At 33.9% G+C, this 16,276-nt stretch overlaps 2 protein-coding genes across 2 annotated transcripts in view; one reads left to right on the forward strand and one right to left on the reverse strand.

Moving 5' to 3' along the window:
• Nucleotides 1-16,276, forward strand: part of LOC142356726 (S-formylglutathione hydrolase-like) — a 341,513-nt gene that overhangs the window by 118,077 nt on the left and 207,160 nt on the right. The window lies entirely within an intron of this gene.
• LOC142334821 (uncharacterized) overlaps nt 1-16,276 on the reverse strand; it is a 92,190-nt gene that overhangs the window by 14,028 nt on the left and 61,886 nt on the right. The window contains exons 19-25 of the mRNA XM_075383146.1: nt 12,861-12,893; nt 12,760-12,780; nt 12,507-12,680; nt 11,650-11,799; nt 9,308-9,412; nt 7,769-8,107; nt 35-190 (exon numbers count right to left, since the gene is read on the reverse strand). Coding sequence (XP_075239261.1) covers nt 35-190; nt 7,769-8,107; nt 9,308-9,412; nt 11,650-11,799; nt 12,507-12,680; nt 12,760-12,780; nt 12,861-12,893 — 978 coding nt within the window. The remainder of the gene's footprint in view (nt 1-34; nt 191-7,768; nt 8,108-9,307; nt 9,413-11,649; nt 11,800-12,506; nt 12,681-12,759; nt 12,781-12,860; nt 12,894-16,276) is intronic.

Raw genomic sequence — 16,276 nt, forward strand, 5'->3', positions numbered from 1 at the left:
GTTAACCAACCGAGAAATATAAAAGTTAACCAACCTTGTTCAGTTGAGAGAGAGGTCGTTACCAGAGTGATAATGACATTGATGAGTTCTGAAAAGGATCTATTAGTGAGTTGAAACTGCAATTCAAGACCGTCGGACGAACTGGCGACTAGCGCAATTTGGTTTTCTTCGTCAGTGATGTTGCCAGGCACTAGAACAGTGGCATTTTTTTTAGCTTTTGTCAAATTTATGTTTATCGGTTTCATTATCAGTTTTTTATTGGAAATGGTCTTTTATCTGATTATGCAAGCTCACCAGGTCAAGGTCTCAGACCCAAGCCAGCTCTGCTCAGACTATCTTCAGACTACTAACTCTGCTCAGACTGTGCCAGACCGAAATGACCTCTGATCAGACTTTCTTTGTGCAACTTTTCTGCGACTTTAGCCAGACCAATCCAGACCCAACAGGCCTCAGACCTTAATGCGACCATTTTTTATGCGACTTTTGTGGGATCAAAAATTTTCACTCAACTTTAGGGCAACCAATATTTTAGAGCAACTTTCGTGCAGACGAGTCAATTGCTGCGACCCTTAAGCGAACAATACTTGTGATGCGACTTTAATGATACTTTCGTGCGACAAAAATTTATATTCAAATATTCAAATTGTATTACGCTCAATTCAGCTGGTCATGGCCTAATATGTATCCAGCCTGTAAGAAATAAATATACCAGCCATGTTAGATGTTAAACTACTGATAGTAATAGGGCAAAAATAACGAACGTATCATTTTGGTTCTTTCCTGTTAGAATAGCGTAAACTATGAGGTTAATCACACCTTTAGCTCACATTAGTCTGGTCAGACAGACCAAAGTCAGACTTTTATTGTTCCGACCCCTCTTGAGGGGGAGCAACTATTTAATCAAATGATTTTTTTATTCGGACAATTTTGACCGATCGATATATTCATCGTAGAGAGTTGCGAGTGGTATCATTAAAAAGCCCCTCCAGTGTAAAATATGGAATATAAAAATTTTTTGAAATTAGTTTTTTAGTTTTTTTAAAGGGAGTTATGAGGTTTTGAAGTTTTTTAAAGGGAGTTATGGGGGTTGAAAAATAGACGGACTTCCGTTGTTTCTCTACACATTTTCCGGAATTTTGCTTAAAATTTCGTCAATTTTGCTGAAATTTGTGAAAATTGGTAACAATAGTACTGCTGATTCTGTCTTTAGGGACAAAAAATTTTTTTTTGTCTTTTTTATTCTAATTTTTTTGGCTAAAATTTTGGCTAAATATTTCAAAATTCATCCTTTTTCATTTAAAAAAATTGCCGAAATAGGCTTCTTTAGTCCACTTTGATTAAGTTTGCCGGAAGTACACACCAAAAAACAACAAACACGACCTTTGCAAAACACAAAGAGAGCTAGTTTTACTAACACGTTCATTGAGAGTCGTCTAGAATCAAATTTTTGCCATTTTCTGATAACTTTACTCCATAATTCTCAAAAACACAGCAATTATTTTTGAAGTTGTAATTAAAAAATTATCGAGACCTTAAGCATTCAATACCATAGAGTGTTCTAAATGGATGAAGAGCAAAAGCATGGCTGGTTTTTGTCCAATCTTGGAATCTTGGACTGTTATAATCCAAAAACATTTCGGATTGTAAGCAGTCGGTCTTTTTTTAAAAAAATTCGATCTTTTTTATGTTAACTAAATAACAGAACAGTTCATATCAAAGGTCAGTCTTGATGACCTCAAAAACTTCTCTGAAATTTTGTGTTGAAATTATTTACTCGGAAGATTATGATCATTTTGACTTTCAAAGTGTTTGCTTTAAAAATAAACAATGTCTTATTGAAATTTTCCAAAATTTTTCTCTTAATTTGGTCAACTTGTATCTTTGTGTCAGCAAAAAAAGAGTGCGTCTTCTTCCTCTTCTGTTTTATGAATTAGATGTTGATCTATTGTGCGGTTTTAAGCTCTAAGTTATGGTTTTCTAGCTTTGATTCTGCAAGATTTTTTTTTGGATTTTTTGGTGTTGGCCCTTTTTTCACGTTTTTTTCTGTTGGTCACATTATCACATTATTGACAGCTAACAAATTACATTAATGGCGCTCACAATACGGCACAATTGAACATATAAAAGTCTCGAAAGTTATAGACTATGGTTTTAACGGCTTCGATACCCCTTTCTCGAAGAATTTAATTTATTTTTTTAAGATTGTTTTAATTTAGTTTTTACTTTGTGTTTTAAGTGGCATGAAACTGACTGGATGATAAAAGGTCTCATTGTTTTTTCTTGGAGGGACAAAAGAGCCTTCATAGTGATATTAGTAGATAGTTGATGGCTTTCATGACTTTGAAAACATTTGTTTCCAAGAACAAAAGAAAACTCTTTTTAACTTTGTTTAATTTCGCATTTTTGATCTTTTTCGTCAATTTATTACCTGGTTTCATTAACTAGAGGTCACAAAAAACATAATTGTAGTCGACGGAATTCTCAAGTTTTCGAAATGTATTTTTAAGAAGAATTAGTTATGAATTTACTGGCTTCGTCTCGGGTGTTGCGCAAAAAAGTAAATAAATTTTGATTTTATCTATATTTGACGTTCTCTTTGTAGACGCAAAACACACTGGGAATAATTACAGATCCACGGCGTTTCCTTTGGATGCATAGAAGAACCAATTTTATTTTTTAAATTTTTAGCTAACGGCTTTTGTGACGATGAAAATAATTACGTATTTTAGTGACTACAAAAGTATTACGTAATATTGCCATTTTTCTCTTCTTTGTCTGCTTGTTACCTTCTCTCATCAATGAGAGGTTCTGTTAAAAAAATGGCGTTCAAAAAAGGCTCAATTGAACATACTTTTAGGGGCAAAATGGCTTTACGGCTTCGACAGCGTTTTCTCGCAAGTTGTAATTGAGGTTTTTCTTTTCCCTGCTTGTCGTTCTTTTTTAACCGCATTTTTTAATGACAGGTCTTAAAGCCCTCCTATCGAGGCTTATAGGATAATAAACAAGTCGGATGTTTTCAATTGTTATCTAACGGTTTTCATTACTTTGAAGTTAATTGTTTTTTAAAAAAAGCCAACTTTTTATCTTTGCTTTTTTTTGTTCCTTTTGTCTAATTGTTACCAAGCTTTTCGATGGAGTGGTTCCATATCTTTTCTAGTGAACTGAAAGTTACTTTATTTGGTTTCAGTTTTATCCGACGCTATTTTGACCTTGTTAGTAAGTTTTTTTTAAAAATGTTCATAAAGTTTTGGATATAACTAATGTTTGTCGTTATTATCGTTTGATTTTGTTGTTTGTCTTGAATTGTTTTCTTAATAATGACTGATCTCATCAATCAATGCGGCATCTTTCACTGCACTGAGTTTTTTGCGTTGGAGACGATCTTTTTGTTCATACACATTTCGTTTTGAGAAATACTGTTCCCCATTTGGTAGACATTTATACCAAAAATATGGATGAACTGGGTCGGAACTTTATGTGCGAACGCACATTACCGAGCCTCCTTGTCCCTATTCAGACCTTTGTATGACCATTGTGCAGAATATCGAGCGACCATTGTCCAGGCTACAGTCCTCGTTTTGGTTCTGATCAGACTCCCATGCGACCGTTGTCCAGGCTATTGCGCGACCATTGTTCAAACTATAATCCGACTTTGGTCTCTCATCAGACTTCCTTGCGACCATGGTCCGGACTATGTCCAGACTTTGGTTTTTGATCAGGCCCTCTTGCGACCATTATCCAGATTATCACGCGACCGTAGCACTTTACAGACCTATTATTTTGGTCGCCCGAATACCCTTGTATGCGACCCAAATCCGTCTTATCAGAGCTGGCTTGGGTCATGGACCTTGAATTAAATCTAATTGGTTAGTTGATACTAAATAACTCATTTGGAAATGAAATCTTTTGCAAGCGAAACTTTTTGCAAACGAAATATTACGACAAGCCAAAATTCAAACTTATTTTAAAACAACCTGTGTTTGTAAGATATTGACAACTTTTTCTTCAATCAGCTATCGTTTTGGCTGTTAAACATATTTCCTTTTAGCTGGAAAAACATAACCAGGCAGAACCCAAATTTAAATTTTGCTGATTGAAGGCAAGCGATATCTTCCTCCCTGAGGAAAACTTTACAAGAAGAAAATTTCAAACCCTAAAAAATCTTATTTGACTAATTGTCCTCTTTTGAGAATATTTTAAACTGATTTTGACCACCCCTTTTAGGAGACAAGCTAGCATGCTACGAGTACCAAACTTAGCTTAGATTCTTTCTGGCAAATCACAAATATCATTTAGAATATTGGTTCAACTGAAAACATATTTTTTTAATGCAAGAAGCACTTAAATTATTGAAATTGCTATTTTCTTTGATCTGAAATAGCGTTGGGGGCAACTAACAGAAAATAATTCAAAATAAAATAATACGCTTTTTCCTGAAAATCTATAAAATCAATAAAAATTTATTCAAAAGCAATAGCTTTTGCTGGCAACTTAAATTATTCAGAATAAACTGCGTTGAAACGCTTTAAAAACAATTTTCTTAAAAGAAAATTGTTAAAATCTGTTTCTACACTAAAATTTAATTTGACGAAAACAGTTTTTAAAAGGGTGATAACTAAGTTTATTGCAGGAACTAAGCAAATGTTCGATAAACAACTGCATAAACAACTAAAAGAAAATAATTCACAATAAAACTATATGCTTTTTCCTGAAAATCAATAAAATCAATTAAAAAAATTGTTAAAAGCAATCGCTTTTGCTGGCAACTTAAATTAATCAGTATAAATTGCGTTAAAACGCTTTAAAAACAATTTTTTTAAACAAAATTGTTAAAATCTGTTTCTACACTAAAATTTAATTTGACAAAAACAGTTTATAAACGGGCGATAACTAAGTTTACTGCAGGAATTAAGCAAATGATAGATAAACAATTGCAAAATTTTAAAAAATATATGGGAGAAATTGCCGCTTTTTTTGTAGTTGCGTCGTTGTTACCTCATTAATTCCTTTATTTTTAATTAATTATTTGTTTTTAAATCACCCTTAATTTTATTTTTTCTTTCGTAAACAGAGCAGAGTTTTTCAGCCAAGGCCATTACGTATTACATTTCATTCTGGTGCAGAGTAGACAATGATTCCGAAAAAGGGAACTGCAAAGTTTCTAGAGGACCATCAAATTAGTTTTGAGATCCGTTTTGAAAACTTAAACAAGGGCAAGGTTATCATTGAGGGGAAGGGAAAATTATCTTTGAATAAACTGAATACATTGACTATCATTTCATGTTCAAATATTATATGCAATTTTTATGTGCAATATATCGATTCTCTTTTTTATCTTTCAGGTTGTAAGATTTGCTCTGTCTTTTTTAAATTTCGCTTTCTTTTGTCAATGCCTGAAAAAATGCCTGAAATATTTGAAACCATTTACCAGACACAATTGTAATTTAAATAGTCAACTGTCTGGAGGGAACAATCCTAAGGGTAGTTCAACTCCTTGAAAGTGTCCCAGAAAACAATGCAAAAAGATTTTGAGGATAGACGTGGTTGAAAAAAGACATCGATTAAAAATTTGTTATGAATACAAAGATAGATATAATTTTAAAAGAAAAAGAACCGAGTTTAGAGTTGATCAATGATTTTAGTTTTATCAGAATTAGGTTATTCAATTTTTCAAAACTGAGAGCTATATTAGATCTCCATTGTGTTAAAAATTTTTTTCTATATTTGTCCGATAGCGCGTGACTGGAATCATGTTGCTGATTAAGCCTCTAGTTTTCATTTTGTGCAAACTAATGATTTCATTGAAGAAGTTAGTTTGATTTCCCTATGATTTCTTTGAAAACTATTTTGAAGAAATCAAAAATAAACATTTCATAAACTGATAGCAGAACGTTCTATGTGACAAAGTTTTCAGTTGACTCGAACCTTCTTTGAAAACAAATTATACAATAAATTCTTAGAAAAACCAGCTTAATGCTGCATTGACATCCCTTAAATACTTTTTATTTCAATGTGAACAGATTGCTGTGTCATCAGCATAGAGAATAGTTTCACTAATTTTAACACACTCCGAAAGGTCATTGATATATATATATATATATATATATATATATATATATATATATATATATATATATATATATATATATATATACATATACATATATATATATATATACATATATATATATATATATATATAATATATATATTAAAAGTAAAGGTGGATCCAAAAACGAGTCATCGAGAACAACTCAGTCAATTTTTTGTTGTATTAGATGAGACAGAGTTGATTTGAACATATTGCTGTCTATTGTCAAGAGAATTTTCAAATAAACCTAAATAATATTACGAAAAATGCAAATTTCATGTTTTTTTAAAAATAAATTGCCATGATTCATTGTTTCAAAAGTTTTCTTCAGGTCCAAAAACAACCGTTTGCCGAAATTGTTTCATCTAGAATATTTAGGATATTTCCCCATGGAATTTAGAAGAGCATAAGTAAATGATGCGTTAGATCTAAATCCAAACTGTTCTTTGCAAATAATATACATTCAGAACTTTCAACGTTTGCAAATTTTTGTTTTAAGTTTTCAAGGACCCAAGAGGATTGAGCAGTTTTTGACGTTGATTCACATGGATTTTGAGAGTACAGTTTTACTCGAAAAACCGAGTAAATTAGGATTCTGACACAAAAATGGTTATTTGACAAGATTTTGGTCTTAATGTTGCAAGATTAGGCAAAATGTTGCAAGAACCCTTCAGATCTGCACAAAATTAGACAAAGCAAAACCATTCAATTTCGACTGGGTTGGTGATTGTAAACTCCCCAGGTCGAAATGGTGAGACCGAATAGAGCTCTGATAAGACCATTTTCAAGCATACACATGTTCTCGGTGCAATACAGCAGAATTCTGATCAGAACCCATTCAAAGATTTGAAATTAGACGTTTTGTTTAATACAAAGTTGTCTAAGTTCATCTATTCAGTTAAACCCATGTGTTAAGGCAAAACCATTCAATTTCGACCGGGTTGGTGATTGAAAACTCCCCAGGTCGAGATGGTGAGACCGAATAGAGCTCTGATAAGACCATCTTCAAGCATACACATGTTCTCGGTGCAATACAGCAGCATTCTGATCAGAACCCATTCAAAGATTTGAAATTAGACGTTTTGCTTAATACAAAGTTGTCTAAGTTCATCTATTCAGTTAAACCCATGTGTTAATGGCATGCTCTATAAATTATTCTTGTTTCTTCACTTGGGCTCTCTACTCATATGCAATACTTTTAGATTTGGCTTTTCCTTAGATGAATATGGGATTGAAACATCAATTTCCTTGAAATAAATATATTATAGCGATATTGAGATTTGTTCATGTTCAAAATCATTCTCTGATCAGATAATTTTGAACTCACTTTACTCTAATAAGAGGCAACTTCGGGCGCACTTTAGTCTGATCAGAGGCGATTTTGAGCGCACGTCAGTCTGATGAGAGGCGGATTCGAGCGCATACTAGTCTAATGAAGAGGCTATTTTCGTGCGCACAGTAGTCTGATTAGAAGAGGTTTTCGTGCTTACTTTAAGCGCAGACGGAGCCTCGAGCCTAATCAGAGGTCAACTCAGTCTGGACGGTCTCATCAGAGAACATTTTGGTCCGGACCTCAACCTGGGTTATGGCCTGCATAACTATGGCTAGGCAAAAACGCAGAATAGTGACTGCATAGATATCTAGATGAATTTGATCATTTACAGTGAAAAACTGCACCTGTAACGGCTTCAGTGACGAGACTTGTGTTTTCCACACGTTCTCCCTGCGAAGTAATTCCAGATATTACAACCGTGTATCGGAATCCAGATGTCAAATTCTGCAGCTCAGCCGATGTTCCCAAACCGATTGTCGTGTTTATGAACATTTGAGCCAGCTCTTGAGTGAAGAGGGAGGTCAAAAGGTCACTGATCTCAAAGGTTACTTCTATGTTGATTGCATCGATAGCGTCAGAGGATCTTCGAAATCGACGTTTGTCATTTGTCAGGAAAGAATCCCAAGATAGTTTGACAGCTGTAGGAGTGGGACTGTGCGCGAAAGCATTTGAGCTCTTGTCAGCTGCAACAAAAATCACACTATTCAATCTTGTCAAGTACACGCGAATAAAACTGGTGCATTGTTACGTCTCCTGTAGCGAGTTCGACCCCCCTACATCTCAAAGAAAACAAATCCATATAAAAAAAACTTAACAGTAGGTGTTATCACAAATTCATTATTGAATTAAACATAAATCAAAGTTAAAAGAAGTCAAAAAATTTTAAACAGCCAAAAACATGAGTTTCAGCAGGAATCAGCTAAAATGTAATGTTACTGTGATCATCTTAGACATTTTATAATTTGACAAAAGGTTTAATAAACAGATGAGAAAAACCAAACAAAAAAACAAAAGTGAGGGGAATATATTTTTTTCAGAAATGAAACAATACAATTACAAGTGAAAATCAAAAGATCAATAATTTTTCAGGAAATTGAACTGTATGTATATGCAATGAAACCCTGTCAATGTTAAGACTTAGTAAAATAAAAACTGAACAACGGTTAAAATTCACAAAATCTTATATTTCGTTACAAAATTTTGAGGAAAAAAGCAAAACAGAAGTCAAAAGACCATATGTGAAAAGAATACCTCTAAAATCCAAAAATTAAAATCTAAATCTTTATCATTTTGAATAATTACGATGAAACCATCAATAGCCAGGGTATCACTGCATGGCTACTAAAATACGGAGACGTTGTAAATAGTAACATAACTTTGCAAAAATTACCGAAATGGGCAAGAACAAAAAAAATATGGTGAGCCTACAGTTCACCACTCACTAAAATTGGGGTCGGAACAATTATCTTCCGAATCTCACATTTTTGAGCGAAGGTAGTGCTTATTTTATGAACTTCCAATGAACTCAGATATAATAATTTGGTTTAACACTAATTATTCACTTTGAATTTAAACTTCAACCCCGATTGTTCAGGTGTTGAGAACTTTGGCTTTACTCATACCATTGGTATGAGTTACCGAGCAAGAAAAAACAAATGCTCCAAATTACAACCATTCTTGTTCAGTATTTGAAATGAAAAACTTGTTGCTGCTGTTTTTCATATATGCGGAAGCTTCCCAGCTTCGTTTTCTAGGTTTTTATAAAACTCAGGCTAACACCGTCGTTGCACTGAAAACGGACAGCAATAGAGCCGAAAGGTTCCGAAATTATATAATTTACTGTGAAATATCTTCAAAAGTAGTAGCAATTTAGTGTATCTTACTTGCTTGAAATAGAACAAACTGACTGTCCCCAATTCGTCCATAACTTTCGATGACAACTTCAAATTCGTAAAAGTTCCCAGCTGTCAAATTGTCCAGCAAATGAACTGAAAACAAACGTTGTCCTGGTCGGAATGATGTTTATTGATTTCAAAATACATAAATTTATATACCTGTAGCTAACCATCCAACTAATTTTAATTCATTCATTCGTTCAAATGTACTCCAATCCAAATAAACTGGCGGTCACGTGCGACAACGCGGTGGTCGAATAGTCGAGAAGCGTTAAAGTCTCAGTTAGAATTTTGCCTATCAAAACTAATGTTGCTATTTTGGAGAAAATTGTTTTTTTTATCAATTTTCGTTGTGACAAAAAATAAGAGTTGATAATTTTGACCCTGTTACAAATTTCCGACCCTGTTACAGCTATACGTCGGCAATACGAGTTATATAATCTCAGCGCAATACCTTGGTATAAGCTTGCATTCGTATCAGATCTACCAATCCCAACTATTTCAAAAAATTAATCTTAATCATTTTTGCTAGCTTTTGCATGATTTTCTAAACTCTGACAGCTCAGATTTTTGGACATTTTTCTCTGTATTTTTGAGTAATTAAAGACAATTTAATATAAGAGCTTTTATTTAACACCAAAAACCAAACATTTCTAGTTTTACTCAATCAGAGTTGAGCTATGGATTTATGGTTCTGTAACACAGCTAACTGCAACACAAAACCGTTTCACTTTATTTAATCAATCCAACAAAACAATATTTTATAATTATTGTGTTATTTATGCCCACATTGAATGTTTGAGATTTGTTTTTGCAATTACAGAGTCCAGAAGTTTGGACGAAATGTCAACACCTTTTTATTATCACACCCGGCATCTTCACCCAACATCAATCCAAAAGATAAATAATTGTTATTAATTAAAACACAAGAAACCAAAGTAACAATTAACCACAACCGAAAGCCCGAAAGTTGTTTAGTATGTTTTATACGCTCCCCCAGAGTTTTTATCACCGAATTAGAAATTGTGTGTTGCTATATAGCAAGTTATAAAGTAAAAAAGCACGTGCAACTGGGGGCGCAAAAGATAAATGTCCACAAATCTTTTAAGCATGATCCCTAGAAGCACTCACAAATATGTATTGCAAGATATTGTAACAAATTCCATGTTCTAGCAAAATCCATGTGAGTATAAGAGAGTTGCACATGATAGGCGTCATTCTGTTATTAGTCATGCAATATTGTTGTTGGCATGCAAAACTCTCACCATTCAGGCGGGGAAAATTGCAGAACTGATATATGTTTAACCTCTTCTTTCATTAAAAATGCCGATGCAGCCAGGACTGCTGAGCAGCCGGGCGCTGCTAGCAAATGTTCCAATTCTCCGGCACAAAAACTTTCAAACAAAACGTGCGAAACATGATACATGATACGTGATTTTTTTCTTGAACTGGGTTGACTATTTGTGGAAAATTGATTTGTTTTTATCAGTTTTGATAAATAGCATATCTGAACTTTACATATATTTTGATTACATCAAAAAGATAACCAATGCATTGACAAATTTTGTCATTGATGTCATTGATGTCATATTTTCTCTTTTATCATGTAAAGTTCGTGCGGGAAAACAATCATCTTGTAAGATTTCGAAACAAAAAGCGCCCACAAGATATCCGGTGATAAGCAACATCGTTCAAGATTAATGGTTAAAAGCAAGATTTTATCTGATAGGCGTTTATGAATATCGGTGTGAAAGTTTGACTTGTGATACTAAAATCAGTTACTTTTGTTCTTGGGGCAGATTTTGAAAGACTCTGTCTCTCTTTTTTATTTGTGCAGCCAGGTTAACGGATTTAATTTTTTTAACAGTTACGTTTGCTTTTTTTCAAAACCTGAAAACCTGATAAAAACTTTCTAAAGTAGATTTTAAGAAAAACAATTGACTCTTTTGGGAGGCCAAAATTTTGGTATTGAACGCAACCCAGTTTTTTTTATTTCTTCATCAGACAAATATAAATCACGTCATTTATTAGCCTTGAGCTAAAGAGAGCGGCAAGCTGAGCCAACTCTTAAGGTTGAAAGATTTTTTTGTTAAATTTTTAAAACAATTCGACAGGTTTTTGAGTAACGCAGACCAATTGATGACCCAATCAATTGATATGAGTAAACAATATTTTTCCCATTATTTCACAGCAATGAACAAGTTAGTGCGCATTTTTTGCTCTATTGATATGTAAATCGACATTTTATGCAGCAAAATTTATCCAAAAATTCTATAAAATGTCAACGGGAGTTACTTTCTTTCAGAAAAAGGGTTTTAATTCAAACTCACATTTATCGGTAATATTGAGAATGTTGTCTTCGTTGAGATACAAGATGAATGAGGTGTAGTAATCAGTAGTGGTGCTCCAAGTGATATTGATCACACCTGGACTGATTGTCTCAAAAGCCATATCCTCACTGAATGATGGCACGGGAGATACTGCAAAACATACTAGTATTAAATAAAACTAAGAAAAGTGATTGAATTCCAGTTAAATTTCGACATAAATTTCTTCAATCTTGTAACAATTTTAGCTGTGTTTTTCCCTTTACCATATTATCGTTTATGTAATTTGCTCTTATTCTTGAGCCAGCTGAACTCAAACCCGTACCCTTTATTTGGTCGCTTCTTGTTTTCCTAAATTTTTCTTTTTTGTGTTTACTCTACCATTAAATTTGAGTACTTTTCTGGTGGTTAGCAGCATAGAAGTTCCTGTGAGACATTCTTCAGTGCGTCAACAAGCAGTTTCAAATATGGTCTACTAAAAATGAGTTAAATAAAAAATGATAATTGCATGACTTTCCGGAAGTTTAACACTCGCTCATAGAATATTGTGTTACTATTGCGAGTCATAACGAATGTCAGGATTTATTTGACACACTTAGGTCACCTGCTAACTTTTCAGCTACTTTTGCTCGATCGTTTTAACTGTTATCGCCAGTATCGCCACTCTTAGTCAGAATCTGAAGATTGTTTTTGCAAGATTTCGTTAGAAACAAAAAGTTTTCAGACAATGCTCGGTTTGGACACAACTAACCGTTACACCTTTGTTTTAGTCTATGGAACTTCAATCAACTCAATCCCCCCTCCCCTCCATTGAACTTAATAAAATATTGACGAAACAAATGCAGTCCTATAATACTCACGGCAGTAGGTAGCTCTGGGGTTACAGTCAACTTCCCACCCTTTTCCATTGAGACAGAACAGATTCTTTGAACCATCTGGGCTCTGAGCGCATTTTGAATAAGTCTTTCCTCCAGAAGTGAAAGGAAATGAACAGGTTTCAGAAAAATTGACACTCGGACAAACGTCGCATTCACCTGTTGGATGTCATGACATGATTGACATGATACAATGTTTGAATCAAGATTGAGAATAGCATCCGAAAGATCAACTTACCCAGGGCATCTGGAAACTGTGCTGAAATTTGAGAAAAAAATTTCAGATGAAATCAAAAAGGACATAGCGAAATAATCAAAAGAGTGAAAGTATTTTCTTACTGTAGGTGTCGACGATCAGCGCAGAATCGTTCCCTTAAAATCAACCCACACTGTTAATTATGCATTTCATTACGTACAAATGATCTATTCGAGAGTGTGGGTTTGTAATTTCTTAAATTAAGTTGAGTGATTGCATTACTATGTGTGCGTTTGTGTGTTTGTGTTGTCTGTTTGTATGTGTTTGGGACAGACATTTGATAAAATGCGACCCTTTGAAACCCATTGAAAAATTGACGAAACTCCTTGAAAAATTTTTTGTGGTCAATATAATTTTTCAAAGTTGTGCAAACATTTTTTAGAGAAGTTATGCTTAACGTTTAATGATTTTTTCCCAGACAAAAAAGTTTTCTTCAACAAAGTTAAATAATGATTGCGCCAAATTTACCCTATTAAAGTTATTTTATCATAATTGGGCAAACTTTGGGCAACCTGAGTACAGGTTGTGAGCACACTTTTTAAATTTTTACCAAACTTATTTGTTTTTTACTCACTTTGAGCAACTTTTTTACGGTACTCCGGCACTTGAACTCAGTTTTGAAAACGGGTTTGTGTAAAATATGATTCTTCTTCTTTAATTTCCTTAATGTCGTTTGTCACTGACAGACTTCACGTGTTTGATATTTAAAAACATTACGAATTCAAATTGAAAAAAATTAAACAAGCTCGATTTTTTCACCTACGTTCATTCGGCCTGAGGGCTCAATTACTTCAACTTAATTCCGCTGTGTTTCACTTTAAACGAAAGTTGATAATTGACACTTTGTTATGCTGTTTTGTATTGAGATAAGCATAGCAATTGAGTTGCAGGCTCTGACCACAGAAAATTTTCAATGCAAATTCCAGCGCAAAGTCTACAACAAACACCAGTGATTTGCACCGTGAGTCAAAAAAAAATTTGCTGACTTTTCGTGTACAGCACTGCTGAGTATTTTTTTAAACAAAAAAATCAGTTTTTTTAGTGCATGAGATGATAATTATCTTCAACATGGTTGCATTTAGCACACAACGAACCTGAAAAAACTGACGCCAACAATGAAAACGTACAAGAAAGACAACAAAAGACCCGGGTTGGGCTCCCAGTGAATCCATCGATGGATCATAGAACTTTCATAAAAAGTCCATCAATGGGTCATCGATGGTTCCTTACCACTTTTTCTCTGATCATGGAAAATCCATCGATGGGAAGGTTCTGATTTTTACTGGGTCATAGAAAATCTATCAACGGGATTTCACTGAATCACAGAAAATCTATCAACGGGATTTCACTGGGTCATAGAACGCTCATCGATAGGATTTCACTGATCATAGAAAAACCACCAAACTGGTCAAAAATTGGTCAGAAAAACGTCAAAAATAGGTCCAAAAATCATCATACATAAGTCTGAAAAACATTCAAATTGATCTAAAAAGGGATTACACAAAAAAATGCCAAATTGGCCAAAAAGAGATTAATACTCTATACCTTCCTGAAACATAAACCGAAGGCAGGCCGAACCAATATACAAACAATCAATCGAGGATCCAAATGAAGTTATGGAATGCAATAGACATACTCGAATGCCCATCTTAGTAAATGATGAGAACTCAAGTGATAAAAGTTCTGCAGGCATAGAATTACTGGGCGGAAAACACTCAAAGACTTGCGTGACCCCAAACGTTTACATCAGAGTTGAAGCAAAAGGAAGACGAGATGAATCGCAAAAAACCACACGCAACAATAAACATGTTGCCAAAAGAGTTGTAAAAGATGACGCAGGAAGTTTTTGATAGACCAATAAAAACAACCGTTTTCGTTCTTTATCTGAATAGGCAAAAAATCACAGTGTAAAAGTCAATTTCCAGGGAAAGTATCAAGTTTACCTGCAAGTCAACGCCGTAATCCAATTATTATACATGATAAAAAATGAGTCATAAAAATTTGGAAATAAAGGCGAATAAATATCCGAATATCAAAAAATTCAGATCTTCTTCAGATCAAAATTTGATCTGTCCGGTAACTTAAATCAGCAACTGATTCTAAATTACTAGAAAAATCATTCCGTGAAAACGAATACCAGCTGCTCAAAATAAACAACTGATTCGGCCGATTTCAAAAAACTTGAGCCCTAGCGGAGAGCAGGAGCAGTTTTATTTAAGAACGTTAGATTTACAATCACCATAGTTTAGTTAAATCTATATTCAGATAACACTCTCAACTAAAATTTCAACATATCAAAAAGTGATATGTAGAGCACATACAGATTCAAGGCAGAATTTTATTGACTGACTGAAAATGTTGTCGAATTCAGAAAAGAATATTTTGTGGCCAGAGCCTGCAACTCAATTGCTATGTTTCTCGCAGTACAAAACAGCCTAACGAAGTGTCAACTATCAACTGTCATTTAAGGTGAAACACAACGGAATTAATTTGAAGTAACTGAGCCCTCATGTGGAATGAACGTCTTTGACAAAAATCAATTTTGTTTATACTTTCAACCTGAATCGGACACAAAAATTGTTTTCAGTCTTTTAAAAGAGAACCTCGTAGTGAGTAGATTGAGATTAGAGGACAACCCAACTGTAGTCTGAAATTGTCTAAAAAGATTAGATGACAAAAAAATTTTCCGTTTGAATTAATAATAAAACCAGCGAGCAAAATGAAAGAGTGGTAAGAAGCGTCACAAGATTCCTCTCATAGAACACTAGAAACAAAATTGCAGCATTTTTATTTTTAAAAACACTCACAATTTTCGAAAAACCACCTTTATTCCGGTTAGCACTGCATCATTTTATTGAATTTATTCCGCAGTTAGAACATATATACTACTCTTCTAACCAACTCCTCGAAATTTTTTGATCAAAAGAAGACGGGATTCTTTTAATAAATCTAAGCAACCGTTTGCAAAAGCAAAATAAATAAACCAATTCAATAAAGAGTTAGATACAAGAGCGGATTGCCATATGAACGCCATGGCTTTTGAGCAACACTTCAACGACAACATTGTGAACGCTGTAGGAAAGAGCATTGCATTTTTTTCTAATTTTTTGTGAAAATTGATATGCAGCGTCAACAGGTTAGAATTGCTTGGAGCACTTTGTCTATTGAGTAGTTGCAGCATAATTAATGCAAAAACAGTTTACAATTGTTGTTACTAGTCATGCTGCCCCACTTTCAGTATTGAAGAGACATGGATCCAAAAAATCTTACAACAGCATACTAACAAGTTGGATAGATAGTTCAACGATTTCTAAAATTATAATAGAGCAGCTGCAACGTACAAAAATATGTCTCGTTGACTATGTTTCCTTCGACCCTTAAAAAAGTCTGCCCGCACAATTAATTATTATGAGAAATTTTATGGTAAGATTAGAGCTAACGAAAAACAGCAAAACTACTTTTTAACTGAGAAAAATATATATCGAAAATGGGAAGCACA

Source organism: Convolutriloba macropyga, chromosome 2 (assembly GCF_964194025.1).
Source record: "Convolutriloba macropyga chromosome 2, txConMacr16.3, whole genome shotgun sequence".
Lineage (NCBI taxonomy): Eukaryota > Metazoa > Xenacoelomorpha > Acoela > Convolutidae > Convolutriloba > Convolutriloba macropyga.